The sequence below is a fragment of the Oncorhynchus mykiss genome, chromosome 20, assembly GCF_013265735.2.
Source record: "Oncorhynchus mykiss isolate Arlee chromosome 20, USDA_OmykA_1.1, whole genome shotgun sequence".
In the NCBI taxonomy this organism is placed as follows: domain Eukaryota; kingdom Metazoa; phylum Chordata; class Actinopteri; order Salmoniformes; family Salmonidae; genus Oncorhynchus; species Oncorhynchus mykiss.
In genome coordinates, this window is record NC_048584.1 from 11,669,818 (window position 1) to 11,688,377 (window position 18,560).

The 18,560-nt window shown below is 45.3% G+C and overlaps 1 protein-coding gene across 36 annotated transcripts in view; it reads right to left on the bottom strand.

The window, feature by feature from the left end:
- Positions 1 to 18,560, bottom strand: part of nrxn1a (neurexin 1a) — a 67,594-nt gene that overhangs the window by 21,338 nt on the left and 27,696 nt on the right. For 9 of the 36 annotated variants that reach the window (XM_036955788.1, XM_036955782.1, XM_036955779.1 and 6 more), the window contains 13 exons: positions 17,514 to 17,815; positions 16,972 to 16,995; positions 13,047 to 13,208; positions 11,597 to 11,668; positions 11,211 to 11,435; positions 10,924 to 11,086; positions 7,912 to 8,042; positions 7,603 to 7,787; positions 6,804 to 6,871; positions 5,084 to 5,287; positions 3,401 to 3,427; positions 1,437 to 1,559; positions 998 to 1,147 (listed from right to left, as the gene is read on the bottom strand). In XM_036955788.1, coding sequence (XP_036811683.1) covers positions 998 to 1,147; positions 1,437 to 1,559; positions 3,401 to 3,427; positions 5,084 to 5,287; positions 6,804 to 6,871; positions 7,603 to 7,787; positions 7,912 to 8,042; positions 10,924 to 11,086; positions 11,211 to 11,435; positions 11,597 to 11,668; positions 13,047 to 13,208; positions 16,972 to 16,995; positions 17,514 to 17,815 — 1,836 coding nt within the window. The remainder of the gene's footprint in view (positions 1 to 997; positions 1,148 to 1,436; positions 1,560 to 3,400; positions 3,428 to 5,083; positions 5,288 to 6,803; positions 6,872 to 7,602; positions 7,788 to 7,911; positions 8,043 to 10,923; positions 11,087 to 11,210; positions 11,436 to 11,596; positions 11,669 to 13,046; positions 13,209 to 16,971; positions 16,996 to 17,513; positions 17,816 to 18,560) is intronic. The other 27 variants (XM_036955805.1, XM_036955789.1, XM_036955797.1 and 24 more) reach the window with 6 other exon arrangements.

Here is an 18,560-nt window from a genome sequence, read left to right on the forward strand (position 1 = left end):
TTCCAGCAGGACAATGACCCTAAGCATACTGCTAAAGCAACACTCAAGTGGTATAAGGTGAAATATTTAAATGTCTTGGAATGGCCTCGTCAAAGCCCAGACCTGAATCCAATTGAGAATCTGTGGTATGACTTAAAGATTGCTGTACACCAGTGGAACCCATCCAACTGGAAGGAGCTGGAGCAGTTTTGCCTTGAAGAATGGGCAAAAATCCCAGTGGCTAGATGTGCCAAGCTTATAGAGATATACCCCAAGAGACTTGCAGCTGTAATTACTGCAAAAGGTGGCTCTACAAAGTATTGACTTTGGAGGGAAGGGGGGGGTGAAAAGTTATGCATGCTCAAGTTTTCCTTTTTTTGTCTTATTTCATGTTTGTTTCACAATAAAAAATATTTTGCATCTTCAAAGTGGTAATGTTGTGTAAATCAAATGACACAACCCCCCCCCCAAAATACATTTTAATTACAGGTTGTAAGGCAACAAAATAGGAAAAATGCCAAGGGGGTGAATACTTTCGCAAGCCACTGTAAGAGTACATGGCCATTAAGGGAAACTGTTGAGTGTGAAAAACTCTACAGCATTGCAGTTATTGACCCAAACTGGTGCTCCTGGCACCTCCTACCATACCCTGTTCAAATGACCTTACATTTTTTTGTCCTGACCATTCACCCCCTGAACGGCACAATCCGTTCACAATCCATGTCTTAATTGTCTTTAGGTTTAAAAATCCTTCTCTAACGTGTCTCCTACCCTTCATCTACACGGATTGAAGTGGATTTAACAAGTGACATCAATAAGCAATCATAGCTTTCATCTTTCACCTGGATTCACCTGGTCAGTTTATGTCATGGAAAGACCAGGTGTCCTTAATGTTTTGTATTTGTACACATATATATTTATTATTTCTTACTCAAACCACCGGCCTACGGGCTGTATGTTTGACACCCCTGGTGTAAGGTGTGCGTAAGGCGTGTGTAGGTGTGTACTCTGTCCTTACAGAGGTCTATGTAAGGCATCCCGTTGAGGGTGAGGCCCTGCAGGTGCCCTATGAAGTTGGAGGGCACAGCGGGCATGAAGCGCTTCTCCGTCACAATGCCTGTCTCCACGTTGTGGAACTCCAGCTGGGTGTGGTCGCCTGCCATCTGACCTGGAGGGGTTAGAGGTCAGGGGTCAGGGGAGAGATTAGCAGACCGGGGTCAAATACATTCAAACACTTGAGGTGCGCTTGATTTAGCTTGACCAGAGTCTCGGGTGTGTGGAGTTTGCACTTTTGGGAATATTCCTTTGGTTACATTGGACCAGGTAAGCTAAATACAAGACACTTCAAGTGCTTGTAAGTATTTAAGCCAGGTCTGCAGGTTATGGGTTTGAGGACAGTGGTTAAGGTTAGGAATGAAAGGTCAGGGTTGACAGTGTTGGGGGGATGCTATGGTTACCTTCTACAGGTTGCAGGTCGTCGACGGTGAGTTTGAGGCTTTTCCCACGACGCACCACTCTGACCGTGTGCCACTCATTATCATTCAGCCCCACCCCCGCAAAGATGGTCTCTGGACCCTTACCTACACACATTCCAGTTAGTTAATACACACATACCTGTACACAGACAAACACCTTAGACATACTTTCACACACCCACACAGGCACACAGGTAGGCAGGCACACACACCCATGTCTCCTGCCATAGAGTCCTACCGTTTCAGCCACATGGTGGCACTAGATATTCAGCCCTGTAGCTAGAAGGGCTTGATGGAGAGCTGGCATACAGCAGGAAGAATATTCTCCATCCATCGCTCGCTTTTTCCCTCCCCTCTTCTCTGCCTCTTTGTCTCACTGTCCATCTCTCTCTCTATGTCTCTCTCTCTCTGTCAGTCCTTTCATCCCCCCTCTCAGTACATCTTTCCTCAGTTCTTGTCTCCCCCTGTCAGTCTTTCTCTCTCTCTCTCTCAAATAGTGAAAACTCGCCAGGCTAGACCAGCGTGTGTGTGTGTGTGGAGGGGTGTGGGGGTGGGGTGGGTGGGGGTTGACATATAGGAGTGATGATAAGGCGAGAGGTAAACAGCCTGACAGATTCTGCTGTGGGAAATGTCAGCACCATGACACACACAGACACAAACACATAGCATATTGCTGCATGTGTGAGGTCTCTCTGTGTGTGTACATGCATGTGTGAGTGTGTGTGTGAGGTGTGTTAGGTGTGATTAGTTTTCAGGAGAGGACAGAGGGCTCCCCTGAGGAGTCTCAGCTGTGCTCTGGGCATGAGCATCTCATCCTGTTACCATGGATCACTGCCTGAGAGTGAGTGAGTGTGTGTGTGTGTGTGTGTGTGTGTGTGTGTGTGTGTGTGTGTGTGTGTGTGTGTGTGTGTGTGTGTGTGAGAGATGGGGTGAATGGGCTTATGTGAGTATGAGGCAGTGATCCATGTCAACTTGAGAACAGCCAGGACACACACTCACTCACACACACTCACAGGACCATGGAATGCGGTCATGGAAGAGAGGCTAATTGCGGAACCAATGTCTATGGAACTTATACAAATCAGATGTATGAAATACAATCGATTGTCCTTTTGCACGCCCATAGACTGAATGGTGACATTATCATTGAGTTATTGAATGGTATGAACTCTTGTTATGTTTTATAATCAACTCAGAATATGAAGTTCTTTCCATGGCAGTATTTTAGACTCAAAATGGCTGATAACTCAGGATCATTAGAAAATCATAATCCATTTTGAAGGTTTATATGCTTATAAAAAGCATTATGTTACATACTGCAGATGGAGATAAGAAAGTCGGCTAGTATTGTTCCCATGGCAACACCTTCTCCCTTTGAGAGAACCAGGATACCGTCATAGAGCCAGCCGTCTTCCGTGGTGAAAGGACACACACACACACGCACACACAGAGCTCAAGTCACGAAAACAACATCCAGACAAACCAAGCCCTCAGACAGAGGGAGAGAGGAAGGGATGGATGGAGGGATGTAAAGGGATGGAGGGATAGAGTCTTTTGTTTCCGGCGTGAAGGAGACATAATTACCCAGAAGCCCTAAGAAGCTTTCAGTCAATCCCCGTGATGGAACTCCACACCTTCACACTCCTCTGTACATCTCTGTCTCTCACTCTCTCTTTTCCCTTGGCTCTCCTCTGTCTTCCCTCTGTACCTCTTTTTCCTGTTCCCCCTTGCCTCCTTCACTAACACCCCCCCCCCCCCCCCCCCCCCCCCCCCCTTTCCTCTCTCGCTCTTCTCTCTTGCCTTTTCTCTAAAATGGCTGCCTTAGTCACCCTGGACTCTAGAAGAAGCATACAGTCGCACATCCACAAACACACGCGCTCACTAACACACACACGCTCACAAACACACACGTACTGAGAGGTAGTGTGAGATGGGGCGTGACTTACTGGCGGTACAGTTAATCCTGATACAGTCTGGAGGGAGAGCAGAGCAGAGGGTTAACGCTGCACAAACACAGAATACCACGCGCTGGGGACAAACACACCAACACACGCTACACACCTCACTGAGAACACACACTCTCCCCACCTCCTGGGGGCAAGCTGGGAGGGGGTTACGGGCCAATCAGAGCAGAGGATATGGCGTTCTGCAATCTGCTCTGAGCAAATGGCATAACAGCACAGTGAATCCAGCAGATAAGATTAGTTGATCTCTGAATTGGCTTGCTCTGTAATTGGCTGAGGGAGAGTGAGAGGTTTCAGTATAAACGGTGTGTCATTGGCTACTCTGGTCAGAGTGATGGCCTCAGTGACCATGACATCCATAACATCAGGACACTGAGGTCGGCTTGGCCCCATATTTCCATCACCTAGCAACAGAGTACCAAATCCCGCCCCTGGTGGAGCAGAGGCTCATGGGAGGTCAGAGGTCATGGTTCCCATAATACCTCAGTGTGTCGGGTGTCGTCAACCACAGCAGAGACGCAGATGCTACAGCCAGAGACCAACACACACCCCTGCATGTGTGTGTGTGTGTGATCTTAGGGGTGCAGTGGTCATCTGGGAGTGAGCAGGGAACGCAGCCTCGGACCGTGAGGACCAACCCTCTGTTCAACAATACACAGACAGACAGACAGTACAGTACAGCACAATAGTGTGGATGTGAGTGTTTGTGTATGTGTAATATCAGATTTAGGTGTAAATTTATGTGTGCACCCTATTCTCAGATTATGTGTGTGTACTTAGGTTGACAGTGTCTGTGTGCATCTAGGCTAACAATATGTGTGTATGTGCTTTGATTAAAAGTGTGTGTATGTGTTTACCGAGGTTGACAGTATGGGTTAGTGTGTACCTAGGTTGACAGTATGTGTGTGTGTGTGTGTACCTAGGTTGACAGTGTAGGTGTGTTTGTACCTAGGTTGACAGTGTATGTGTGTTTGTACCTAGGTTGACAGTATGTGTGTGTGTACCTAGGTTGACAGTGTATGTGTGTGTGTACCTAGGTTGACAGTATGTGTGTGTGTACCTAGGTTGACAGTGTATGTGTGTTTGTACCTAGGTTGACAGTGTATGTGTGTTTGTACCTAGGTTGACAGTATGTGTGTTTGTACCTAGGTTGACAGTGTATGTGTGTTTGTACCTAGGTTGACAGTGTATGTGTGTGTGTACCTAGGTTGACAGTATGTGTGTGTGTACCTAGGTTGACAGTGTGTGTGTACCTAGGTTGACAGTGTATGTGTGTTTGTACCTAGGTTGACAGTGTATGTGTGTTTGTACCTAGGTTGACAGTATGTGTGTGTGTACCTAGGTTGACAGTGTGTGTGTACCTAGGTTGACAGTGTATGTGTGTTTGTACCTAGGTTGACAGTATGTGTGTTTGTACCTAGGTTGACAGTGTGTCTGTGTGTTTGTACCTAGGTTGACAGTATGTCTGTGTGTTTGTACCTAGGTTGACAGTGTGTCTGTGTGTTTGTACCTAGGTTGACAGTATGTCTGTGTGTTTGTACCTAGGTTGACAGTATGTCTGTGTGTTTGTACCTAGGTTGACAGTATGTCTGTGTGTTTGTACCTAGGTTGACAGTATGTCTGTGTGTTTGTACCTAGGTTGACAGTATGTCTGTGTGTTTGTACCTAGGTTGACAGTGAGACGGACACGGCCCCCATCCAGCTCCAGTCGGAGCGTGTCGGCTGAGTTCCGTGATGTTGTTGCCATGAGAACACCGTAGGCCCGCTGGGAGCGAAACCGTAGCGACACGTCCTCCGCCTCGGTGTGCATCGCTACGGGCAACTGGACCTTCATAAACTTACTACCATCATAGGACAGGATGGTCGCATCTAGAGGAGGGAAGGAAGCAGAAGAAGACATGAATATCTGCTAGTGACAAAAAAAGACAAGTCCAGACCAGCCCAGACCAGTCCAGATGAGAACAAATCAAGCCAGTGTCTCCAGTTTGATTTAAATGCCAGAAAATAAATCAAATTGAAAGCTGCTTATTTTCCATGAGACGGCTGAGAGAGAGATGGTTCTATCCTTTTTCTCTGTTTCTACCTTTCTCTGATCCTTCGTTCATCTCTCTCTCACTCCTCTCTCTCTCCTCCTATCTCTGTTTCCGTGGAAGACCGTTGGAGGCGAAAACAAGAGAACAGGAAGAGAGAGGCCTCATGAATACTAATGAGCTCAGTGTGTGTTTGTGTGTGTGTGAATGTGAATAAGGGAGTGAATTTCAGAGGGAACAGAGGAGTGTTCAGTAAAGCGAGGAAGGATAGAGCAAAGGAGAGATGGGGAGAAGGCGAGAGAGGAAGAGAGTGGAAGAGCGGGAGAAAAGCTTTTGGCTAAAATGCAAATGAATCCTCATTAACTGGAGGTTAGCCTGTTACATCACGGTAACATAACTACCTAACACATACGAGTGCACATACACACACACCTGAGTAATTTCTAAACAGCTGACTAATTGAAACGCTAAAATGGCACTTCAGCAGAGCACCTGACTGAGGAGGGGGGTAGAAAGAGGGAGATGGAGAAGGACGGATGATAATGAAGGCAGTATGTCTGAACGTGTCCTTGTGACGACTGCTCTGGAATAAAACTGAAGAAACAAACAGATCTGAGAGAATATTGGGGACAAAGAGATCGAGAGAGATATGAGGGAGATGGAGAGAGAGAGCGAGAGGGATAGAGAGAAAGAAAGAGGTAGAACCCGCAGGTAGGAGTAAACATGGCAAATCACTCTCTCCATCTGTTTCTCCATCTGTCCATCCTTTAATCCACTGAACCACCAGTTACTGAGTCTCTCTCTCTCTCTCTCTCTCTCTCTCTCTCTCTCTCTCTCTCTCTCTCTCTCTCTCTCTCTCTCTCTCTCTCTCTCTCTCTCTCTCTCTCTCTCTCTCTCTCTCTCTCTCTCTCTCTCTCTCTCTCTCTCTCTCTCTCTCTCTCTCTCTCTCTCTCTCTCTCTCATTTAATCTCCCTATTATGGACAGATCTGAGGTGTGTGTGTTTGTTAGACATGTTAGGCAAGAAAATGAATTACCATGGTAACAGAATCAGCTGCTTCACCTTGACAACATGCTCGCTCTCCTCCCTCTCTGACTCATCTTTCTTTTCTCCATCTGTCTCTCTCTCTTCATCTTTCCCATACGTCTCTCAGGGATTCACTTCATCCATCACTCACTCAATCTACCTTCTTCCATCTCTCTCGGTCTGTCTCTTTTTATATGTTTTGTTGGTTCAGTGTGGCTGTTCAGGGGAAGTAACTATACAGTAGACAATGCTTTAATAAACCAGAGACTAAATAACACCTCCACCTCCTTCCCCCTCTCTCCATCCCTCCGTCTCTCCCCATCCGCTCACCTCTCTCACAGGCCCGTCCCAGGTATCCGGTCCCAGAGCAGTCACACACGTATCTGTTCCAGCCCTCCCTGCAGAGGTAAGAGGTTAGGGTTAAAGGTCAAGTGTCAAGTCAAGGGTCATGCCAGAGTAGATCCGACTACAGACTTCATACACTGGAATTCCTCAATTCACCCTTCACTAAAGCTTGTCCTAGGCGCTGTACTAGAGCTTGGTTAGCGACAGTTGTTATCCAATGGAGCGCTGCGATTGGTTGGCCAAAAGTCTGGGGCGGGGGCTTAGCGAAGGGTCCTATTGGTCGAGTTGGTCGAGCATGGCACTTTCACCGCCAGGGTTGTTTTGATTTCCAGGGCCGTCCATACGTAAAATATATGCACACATGACTGTAAGTCGAAATGGATAAAACCGTCTGCTAAATTAAATATATAAATTCAAGGTGCTTTATTGACAACGGGGCAGCAGGTAGCGGTTGGGCCAGTAAGCAAAAGGTCGCTGGTTCGAATACTTGAGCCGACAAGGTGTAAAATCTGTCGAGCAAGGCACTTAACCCTAATTACCCTCATTTGCTCCAGGGTCGCATACTACCATGTAAAACAACACATTTCACTGCACCTATCATACTACCCTGTAAAACAACACATTTCACTGCACCTATCCGGTGTATGTGACAACAAAACATTTCTGCCTAAAACTCAGTTAAAAGTGAAGGTAGTCCTTTAGAAACAGTCAGGCAGACGTCAAAATAGTACAGTAGACAGTAGACTTGACTTGAGTAAGTGGCGATGAAGTAGTACAGTAGTACCTGCAGGTGGCGCTGTGTTGGCAGGGGTTGGACAGACACTGTTTAGGAGGCTCTCTGGAGCAAGAGGGCTTAACCCCTACAGCCCTCTGAACCTCAGCCAGACGACGGATGTCCTTACTCTGACCGTCCACAAACAGGTCTCTCACGCAGCCGACATAGCCGTAGTTCAATAACGCTGTCCACACCTACAGAGAGGAGGAGAGACAGACAGATTACACACACACACACACGATACACTCAAGTGTGCGAACATACACACACACACACACACACACACACACACACACACACACACACACACACACACACCTCAGTAGGGAAGATGAGTCCTTGGCGATCCTCTGGTAATCCTCCTAGGTACAGAGTATCATCCAGGTCTAGAATCTCACTGTCCCCTGGAGCTGTGTACGCTGTACGCTGTGAGTTCACTGAGATAGTACCTACACACGCACACACACGCACGCACACACACACACGCACGCACACGCACGCACGCACACGCACGCACACACACACACGCACGCACGCAGGTTAGGGTGAAGGGTGGTCAATGATTAGGGTGCACTGACTGTAAAGTTGAGAGTCTGGTAAATGGCTCAAATGTAAATATTAAGAGACCTTTCCCCTCTGCCCCTCGCCAGACCGTCATTGTAAATAAAGAATTGTTCTTAATTTACTTGCCTTGTGTAATGGCAAATACCAAGAAGGTTATGATGCCACTTACTACCCAGATAGCACATAACGTTCTGAGAACCATATGTTTCTTAGAGCTTGGTGAGAGCTTGGTTGTCCAATGATTATTTTGCATACAACCTTCCCACAACTTCCTGGGAACAGATGTAGACTAACAGTGAAATGCTTACTTATGGGTCCTTTTTCAACAATGCAGAGTTAAAGATAATTGAAATAAAAATAATAGAAATGGTGACACAGGGAATGAATACACAGTGAATAACAATAATGAGTATTGCATTACATCCCAGTCGATGTGCAGGGGTAAGGGGTAAATGGTAGGGTTCGAGTGACTAGCCATGGATACATTTCATTTAAAATGTTGGACTGGTTTGACATTGGGAATGTTCTCAAATTGTTCCCGAGAACGTTAAGAAACAAAATGTTCTTTTGTGAGAATCTCAGTACGTCAGCATGTTTCCTACAAGTTTCCTCCTGGTTCTATGAAATGTCACATTCTCAAATTGTTCTGAGAACGTTAAAGAAAACAATCCATAAAAACCACAAGAACATTTCAGAGAATTGTCCCCAACTGATCTTAATGAGTGCTTGTTTCCTTTGAAATGGGGTCTGTTTGAATAGAATAAAATGAAAAGCTTTGTATGGGTAAAAAAAACATGGCATGCTAGCTCCATCTTGGTGGCGCAGTGGACGAATTCCATCTATAAAGAACAGAAGATTATTGGTTTGAATCTCACTGATGCCGTATCCAAATAAAAAAGAAATGTGTTTGCATGATTAATGCCTAAGGAAATTAATTTATATGTGTGCTTGGAGTTAGCAGTTTTATTAAAAATCTTATTGAAACATTCAGTGAACGTTTTAAGGAAGTTATTCAAAAACCTCCAACTAGCCTATCATTTCCATTCTTAGGGAGTTAATAAAACCTCCCAGGAAAACGTTCAAGGAACCAGAGTAAAACGTTCTCAGAACCTCCCTGCAGCCTAAAAATGAATGTTCCCAGAACAGGCTAAATGTTCACTTCTGTTCTCAGAACGTTTAAAAAAACGGATTTACCGGTCAGGAAACGTATGGATTCGTTCCCAGAACAAATCAAGACACAAAAAACGTATGTTCCACAACACCCATGAAATGTGCTTGCTGGGTAGTGACCTGGGAATAATTCCAACACAATCGAATAAAAGAGAGAAATCCAAGAATAGGTTTAGTCCATTTATTGTCCTTCTCTTCTTCTGTCATTGTCATAAACAAAAAGAGTAAGATACGGTTAAAAATGGTCTATGTTCCCAGGCAGACTAATTCCCACCACACAACCACTTGGCAGCAAAATATAATCAATGAGGACAAACCGGGTGCTAAACAGGTACACTACATAAACATCTCATTCCAAAATCATGGGTAATAAAATGGAGTTGGTCCCCCCCATTTGCTGCTATAACAGCCTCCACTCTTCTGGGAAGGCTTTCCACTAGATGTTGGATCATTGCTCCGGGGACCTGCTTCCATTCAGCCACGAGCATTAGTGAGGTCGGGCACTGATGTCAGGCGATTAGACCTGGCTTACAGTCGGCGTTCCAATTCATCCCAAAGGTGTGCGATGGGGTTGAGGTCAGGGCTCTGTGCAGGCCAGTCAAGTTCTTCTACACACCAATCTCGACAAACCATTGCTGTATGGACCTCGATTTGTGCACGGAGGCATTGTCATGCTGAAACAGGAAAGGGCCTTCCCTAAACTGTTGCCACAAAGTTGGAAGCACAGAATCATCTAGAATATCATTGTATGCTGTAGCATTAAGATTTCCCTTGACTGGAACTAGCCCGAACCATGAAAAACAGCCCCAGACCATTATTCCTTCTCCACCAAACTTTACAGTTGGCACTATGCATTGTGGCAGGTAGCGTCCTCCTGGCATCCACCAAACCCAGATTCGTCCGTCGGACGGCTAGATGGTGAAGCGTGATTCATCACTCCAGAGCACGCTTTTCCACTGCTCCAGAGTTCAATGGCAGCGAGCTTTACACCACTCCAGACGATGTTTGGTATTGTGCATGGTGATCTTAGGCTTGTGTGCGGCTGCTAGGCAATGGATACCTAGTTCATGAAGCTCCCGAAAAAGAGTTATTGTGCTGATGTTGCTTCCAGAGGCAGTTTGGAACTCGGTAGTGAGTGTTGCAACCGAGGAATTTTCTTAAGCAATGCGCGCTTCAGCACTCACCGGTGCCATTACTGTTAGCTTGTGCGGCCTACCACTTCGCAGTTGAGCCGCTGTTGCTCCTAAATGTTTCCCCTCCAAATAACAGCACAGTTGACCGGGGCAGCTCTAGCAGGGCAGAAGTTTGACAAACTGTCTTGTTGGAAAGGTTGCATCTTGTGATCCACGTTGCAAGTCACAGTTTGCCAATGTTTGTCTATGGAAATTGCATGGCTGTGTGCTCGATTTTTATACACCTGTCAGCAACGGGTGTGGCTGAAATAGCCCGAAACAACACATTTTGAAGGGGTGTCCACATTCTTTTCTATATATAGTGCAAGTACAGGTAGATACAGTATAGGGATGAAATAAATATAACACAAAACATAACAAACGGCACCTAGACCTGGTTACATAAAATCAATCAATCAGATACCTGAGCGCCCGTCCCTCTGGAAGTCGACATGGTACCACTCCCCATCATTGACCTTCCTGTCGATGGCCTTGGTCTTGGTGGTTCCTGAGCCCATGTCCAGCAGCAAATACAGGTGACCATCCAGCATCTCGATGGCAAAGAAATCCACCTGCAACAGTAACGGCAACAATAGAAAAAAACAGTACAACATGAACATCAACACCAACAAAAAGTATAAACATCAATATAATATGAATGTGTGTGTGTGCGAGGGTCGGTGCGAGGTTAATGTGTGTGTGTGTCCTTACCTTTAGGGTGGGGGGTGTGCGGGGGTCTTTGCGCTGCTGCTGTCGTGGTTTCCCGTGGCTGAAGAGCATCAGTCCGTTGGGTTCTGTCGTTCGGAAGTCAAAGGAGATTGACCCTGCCTTCTTGGCGCTCCACTTGCTTAATGCCACAAACGACTCTGGGGTGTCAAAGGTCACAGGATCGAGGGTCGCCACACTCTCACACTTAAACGCCACCATACCGCTCACCTGATGGATGGGGAAGTGCATTTAAAATGTAACACATTTTTACATCAAATAGACGCAATAAAATAAAGTGAAACAGCGAGGAATAGAGCTGTGCAGCAGTAGACTACTGAAGGTTTAGGATGTGATTTGAGACCAGTGAATAAGAAACTACGGTGTCTTACCTTCATCTTAGCATCTCCCTGCTTAGCCAGCCGAGACAGCTCCAACCGTACATCATTGTTCTTATACACCACCTAGAGGTCAGGGTTGAGGGGTCAGGATAAGGGTCATGGGTAAGAAGTTAAGGGAAGAGAGCAATCAATAGTCTGGTATGTCCCTCTCCTTGTCTCTTCTCCTTCAGTCACAATGTTCAGAGCTAGTTGGACAGAAGAAGCGAAACCTCAGGTAGCTCTGTCATGTTGCTTCCTCCAAACTTGTGCTGTCATACCAGTCTAGATAAAAGAGAGGAGACGAGGAGAGGAGACGAGGAAGAACTTATGAGGTGCAGTGCAAAAGGCTTCAGTTCATTAGGGTTCAATATAGAACCACTTTCTCTCTCCATCTTTGTCTCCCAAGTGTGTGAGTAGCATTTTCATGGCTGCAATGTCACTCACACACACAAACATTCTGCTTTCATACATCAGACCTTTGTCTGTGAACTGTGCAGAACTCAGCTAAACGCATCACTGAAATACCCTTTTATATGTGTGTGTGTGAGAGGGAGAGAAATAATGTGTTTGGGTGTATATATGTGTGTGTATGTGCATGGGTTTGGGTGTTGGTGTGCATGAAATGTTGTACAGGGCTGATGATCAGTCATGCGAGTGTGTTCAGTCGTACATCTTAATTATTTCTCATGGATTAGCATATGATCACATTAGATATGTAAATGTGTCTCTGACAGCAGCCTGCCTACAACACCATCAGTTCCAATCAACCACACGCACACGTTATGTTCTTCTATCCTCGTGGGGACCACAACCATTCAAAATCTTATTTTCACTTATTTTCACTAACCATAACCTTAACTCCTAAACCTAACCCCTTACCCTTACCTTAACCCTAATTCTAACCATAACCCTAATGCTAACCCTAAACCTAACCCCTGAGCTTAAAATAGCTGATATCACTCTGTTGGCACATCATCTGTCAGTTTGTTTGTGAGTTTTTATGTGTCTGTTTATTTGTGTGCACATGCATTTTTGTGCATATGTCCGTGTTTATGTGTGCACGTGTGTGTGCGCTGTTGGCCCTTTTTTGGAGCAGAGCGGATGGATAGACGGTCTCGGTGGCAGAGCTAATTAGCATGTTAGCGCTTAGCGCTGCATCTGCTCCCTCAGCAACACTCATCGCTGATTCTCTCTGATGCTGCAGCCTGCACAAGGGAGGATGGTGTGTGTGTGCCTCTGCCAAATGTGTGTGTGTGTGTGTGTGTGTGTGTGTGTGTGTGTGTGTGTGTGTGTATCTCTCTGTCCCTTACTACTGTATACAGTATGAGATCATGAGTGTGTAGATAAGCATGTAGGCCTAGCTCTGTATATGAAGGATTTTTGCATATGTAGATGTGTGTATTCATGTGTATGATGTGTAGATGTGTACAAGTGTGTTAGTGTGCATGTGTGTGCTCCCCACCTCTTTGAGGCAGCCCATGAAGTTGTTGCTAACAGGAGATCCAGGGAGGTCGGCAGTACTGGGACTTCCTCCCACATAGAAGAAATCGTCTGAGCCCAACATGGTGTAGTCTTCCTGGGTGTAGCCCGTAGTGGTCAGAATGCCGTCCACAGATATGGTCACCTATGCAACAAAGCACAGGGAAAGGACACGCTATACTCACACCAAATGCAGCGCTACGCGCTAGCCAGCCGAATTAGTCTGCCCCTTTCTGGCTTGGTAGGGTCTGGGGAGGTGGTCTGGTCTTGGCTGTGGTTGGTTGGTCAGTGGATTGGTTGGTCAGCTGGATTGGATTGGTTGGTCAATTGTTTGGGACTGGTCTGTGATTTGATTGGTCTAGCTGTGTTTGGTTTGTGTGATTTGATTGGTCTAACTGTGTTTATTCTGTGATGTCATTGGTTTAGCTGTGTTTGGACATGTTTCCTGTCTGTGTCATGAGGTGGTTTGGGCTCGTTAGAGTATTATGGAACCAATTCCGTTCTCAGGGCAGATCTGTCATAGAGGTAGAACAAATGCAAATCTGAGTCCAAGTCTGTGTCCTTTATACTCAAGCTGTAGTCAAGTTACTATTCCCTTGTTAGTGCTAGAGGCTGCGGTCCAAAAAACTTTCAAGATAAGTTTATAATTTAAAATATTTTGCTAATACTGTAGCTACCTAACATTTGCTGTTGTAGCTAAGATGTTATACTGGAAATACATGTAATGATAGGGATGGACTTTACTTGACAAAGTCACAAGTCTTTGAACTTGGGTCCAAGTTCAAGTCAACAATGTCCAAGTCCGAGTCAAGCTCCAAGTCATGGAAATCGTAGAGTCCTGGACTTGATTATAACATAAAACTGCCCTAAAAGCATTTTACTAATTTGTGCTTGAAGTCATTTCCCCTCAGGGCATCATGGACAAGATGCTATGCATATAAATTCTGCCCTGGGGGTGACCTTCACCCATACATTTATTTCCTTTATTTTGCATCTTAACAGTCAGTTCCAATATTTAGGTACATGGTAGCTATCTATGTTCATTATTTTGCCATCTATGGTATTAGCTTAGCATTGCTTGCCCCCTTGTTAAAATTAGCTGACTAATAGGCAATTTATACCTCTTGCATTGCATGGAGGAAATGTGGAACTCCCCATTTCATCCACAGACAATAGTGGGTTGACGAATTGGGGGGGGGGGGGGGGGGGGGGGGGGTCGTGTTTCTTGTAGATTCATTGCCTCAATTCTGTATCTCCACTCTGAACAACGCAAAAAGCATGACTTCTCTGCTGTTCTGCCTAAATATCACCATGAGCACAAGGCAAGAGAGTAGGTGTTGGGCTTAAGCAATAACCCTTTATACCATAGACCAGGGTAATTCGAAATAACGAGGGTGCGATTTTCAATACCGTTGGGGGTACCCCAGCCTTGAGGTGGCTGCGCGAGTGTGTGCTACACCGGTGCTTAAAACTATAAGTTTACCTTTAAGAAAACTAAGATGTGTCAAATAAAGTATGTTCAGCTCAGGTATCCAGCTTTGCATTTGGTTTGCTAACTTGCTAGCTAAGTGGCTAGATATCAAGAACAAGCTTCTTGGTTACAGCAGAGACATTCTAGCCTGACTACCAGACTCTATAGCTAACATTGCCATTGCCAAAGAGACTGGCCTTTCTGCAATTTTCAAATATGAACATTCTATCACTAATGAGCTCGAGGAGAATAGAGGAGTTGATCCTAATCCTAATTGATAGCTCTCACAGCTATCTTCCAATCACAATGATTATCCAAATATTGGTCACTTTATTCTCCATGGAACACCTATACGGCTGCTAAGCAACCGTTTTCTGTTTGTCCAGATGAAACTAGTCTGTCAAAAGTAGCTAGCTCAAGTCTAAATCCTCAAACTAAATATATAGGCTACTGAAATTACAACCACAAAACCTATTTGCTTTGATTTTAAGCCTCACAATACAACAACTTGCCTAGCTAACAGCTAAATGTTTGTTTTTGATTTTGTTATAATTTTTATTTACATTTTTGAGGCTCGGCATGTTGTCATGGAAAATATTCATGTTATTTCAAACAACCAAAGAGCAACTCCGCCGTTAATCCAGCTACATTTTGAACGTTGAGATTGCCAAAAGGACAGTATCTTTGGCAATGACATGGAGTGGCAAGGAGTGGAATGTTAGCTAAAAAGACTGGTACCCAGATTAGAGGCCTTCAATCCACTCCTGGATCAAGATCCCCGGTGCACTAAATTGTAAATAAAAAAGTGTGTATAGTGTGTGCACTTACGGTAATAGCAAATACTCTATAAAAAAAAGTGTGTATCGTGTGTGCACTTACGGTAATAGCAAATACTATATGATACAGAAACTGAATGACGGTATGAAAATCTGGATACCATCCAACCCTAGTGGGTGGATTGAGCTCAACTGGATGGCGGAATTTGCTCCAAATCAATGTCCCCTATTGTGCATTAGGGAATCTAGTCACCCAACATATGTTATTTTCAATAATTTTCAGGCTCCAGTTCAAGCAGTAATAAGTTATGTGTCGAGTTTGAACTTCTTATGGCAACGTTGATGCTAAAGAAAAGCAGCACTCAGTCTTCTTTGTCAGTGAATCCACAACACCTCTTGACCTTTTTGCCACAACCAATTGTAATTGATCTGCCATGAGTACAACCAAATGATGAACATTGGTTCTATAAAACGCAAACAAGCTTGTTGTTGATTAGCAACAACGGCTAACCCACTGGGTAGATTAGAGTAACATGTGTACTGTAGCTTGCTCAGGCTATAGCTAGCATTAGTATCTAGCCAGGATTACCGTGGCTATAGGTAGCATTAACATCAGTAGCTAACCAGGACTACCCTGACCATATAGCACTAGCATCAGTAACTAACAAGGATTGCCCTGACTATATAGCATTTGCATCAGTAGCTAACCAGGACTACCCTGACTATATAACACTAGTATTAGTAGCTAACAAGGATTACCCTGACTATATAGCATTAGCATCAGTAGCTAACCAGGTAAATCAGGCAAGTGTTAGTAAGGCCTCAACAGAGGCTCAACAGCCACAGTGGTTAGTGTGTTAGTTAGCGTGCAGCTGTTAGTGTGTTAGCTAATAGTTAGTAGTCAGTTCCAGGTTAGTAGAATAGTAGTTTGTAGTGTGTTAGTAAATGGTGTCATTGCGGTTAGTTGTGTTGAGTTTAGTGATAAACAAGATGTTAGTAGTGATGATGGTGTTGGGGGTTACAGTGTGTGAGCGGGTAGGGGTGATGGGTTAGATTGTGGGTGCGTATGTGAGTGTGTGGAGTGGGGAGTTAGTCAGATCAGCAGGTCTGAATGATGTGAACACACATACTGACTCACACACGGACACGCAGAGCGTTAGATGGGTTAGTCATGTCATTCCACACACATGCAGCCTCCTCTCTCTGCATGCAGTCAACAGCAGGAGGAAGACAGGAACGGGAAAACGAATGACAACAGCAGGATGGACAGCATACAGAGGAGGAATGGAAAGATATTAGGATTTTAAAACAGTGGGGGAGGGGGGTTGGCCTTTCTCTGTGTCTAATGGACCAATCAGAGAGGCACCATGAAGTTGTACCATGCATGGGGAGCGGCCAGTCGCGTGCAAGTGAGGGATGAGCCAATCAGGACACGCCTACATATCAACCACAGGGAGATGAGGTGAATGTTGGACAAAGGTAAAAAGAAAGGTAGAAAAAAATTGTGTGGCTCGGAGGGGAGTGATAAGCGTAGAGTACCAACCGCCGTCATCCTGTCCTAGTATAGTTTTAGTTGTTCTACGGCTCAGAAAAAGAAAATAGACAAACCCAAACTAAGAAACAATTAGAATGGTATCTACCGAACAATGGAGTTTGTTTACCATAGCGTGTCCAATGCCTGAGTGCTTTGTGGGAGACGGGGAGAAAGGAAAGCAAAAAGTGTGAACAGAACAACTTCCAGAAAAGAAAAGAAAAGGTAGAAGGCCAGTGGAGGTTAGAGAGGAGTGGAGAAGGCAACAGGTTAGTAGTATGACACATTCCATGGATGGAGGTTAGTTAGTATTACTAGCAGGTTAGTAAGTACAGTTAGTAGTTAGTAGTTGGTACACACACACAGGCAAACAGCAGAAGACTACAGTTAGCAGCACCATTGTACCCCCAGCCTTGACGCTAAAGACACACGCAAGTGCACACACACGCATACATACTGTACATACATACAGTGAGTTTAGCAAAGATATGCCCTCTTTCATTCTCTCTCTCTCTCTCTCTCTCTCTCTCTTCCTCTCTCACACACACACACCCTCTTTCTCTCAGCCTGTCTTTCCCTCTCACCCTCTTTATCCCTTTCTCTATAACCCCCTCCCCCTTCCCCTCTCCCCCTTCCTTCCCACATCCCCCTCCCCTGCTGTTGCCAGGTTACCTGTCTCAGGTTGCGCGTGACCTTGACATCGTGCCATGCGTTATCGTTAAACTTCCCGTTAACCGGCTCCACCAGGGCCTCGAAAGCCCCGGACCCCAGGTTGATGACCAGTGACACGGCTCCGTTCTTTAAGGCCAGGTTGACGTAGTCAGCCGACTTTCCTGTGTGGAGCATCAGGCCGTTCCTCTGCAGGGTCTTAAAGCTCAGGGTGATCTCATCGCTGGAGGACTGGATGGGGCTGGGAGACAGGTCATAGCAGAAATACTCTGATCCCTTAAATGTTGCTAAGTAGTCCTCACGGGCTGGAGAGGAGAGGGAGGGAGGGAGGGAGGGAGGTAGGGAGGGAGGGAGGGAAGGAAGGAAGGAAGGAAGGAAGGAAGGAAGGAAGGAAGGAAGGAAGGAAGGAAGGAAGGAAGGAAGGAAGGAAGGAAGGATTGGGAGAGAAGTGGGGAGAAAGAGAAACAGAAAACATTCCATGTTTGTTTTTAATGTGTAATAATATTTATAATATGATATCAAGAGCCCCATTTTGAATGTGTGAACAGCAATGTTAGTGAAAAACAGAAACCTAATAACCGGAGGCATTTCTATATCTAATTCTTTGGTTGCTCATCCAGTAGTCTGGAATGAGTTGACTGCATCGTTCATGAGTGAGTTGACATTGAACCATATGGATCTGTCGTGATACTTCACTTTCTGATGAATTCAGCAGTCATTATGCATTCAATAGTCATTTGGCCTCCCGAGTGGTGCAGTGGTCTAAGGCACTGCATCACAGTGCTAGAGGCATCACTGCAGACCCTGGTTCGATCCCAGGCTGTATCACAACCGGCCGTGTTTGGGAGTCAAATAGGGCGACGCACAATTGGCCCAGCGTCTTCCGGGTTAGGGGAGGGTTTGGCCGGGGTAGACCGCCATTGAAAATAAGAATTTGTTCTTAACAGACTTTCCTAGTTAAATAAAGGTTAAATCAAAATTGTAATAAATCAAAAATGAAATCTGTCATCAACAGAGGAATGCTGTGTCGTTTGAAGTGATGTGTTCTTA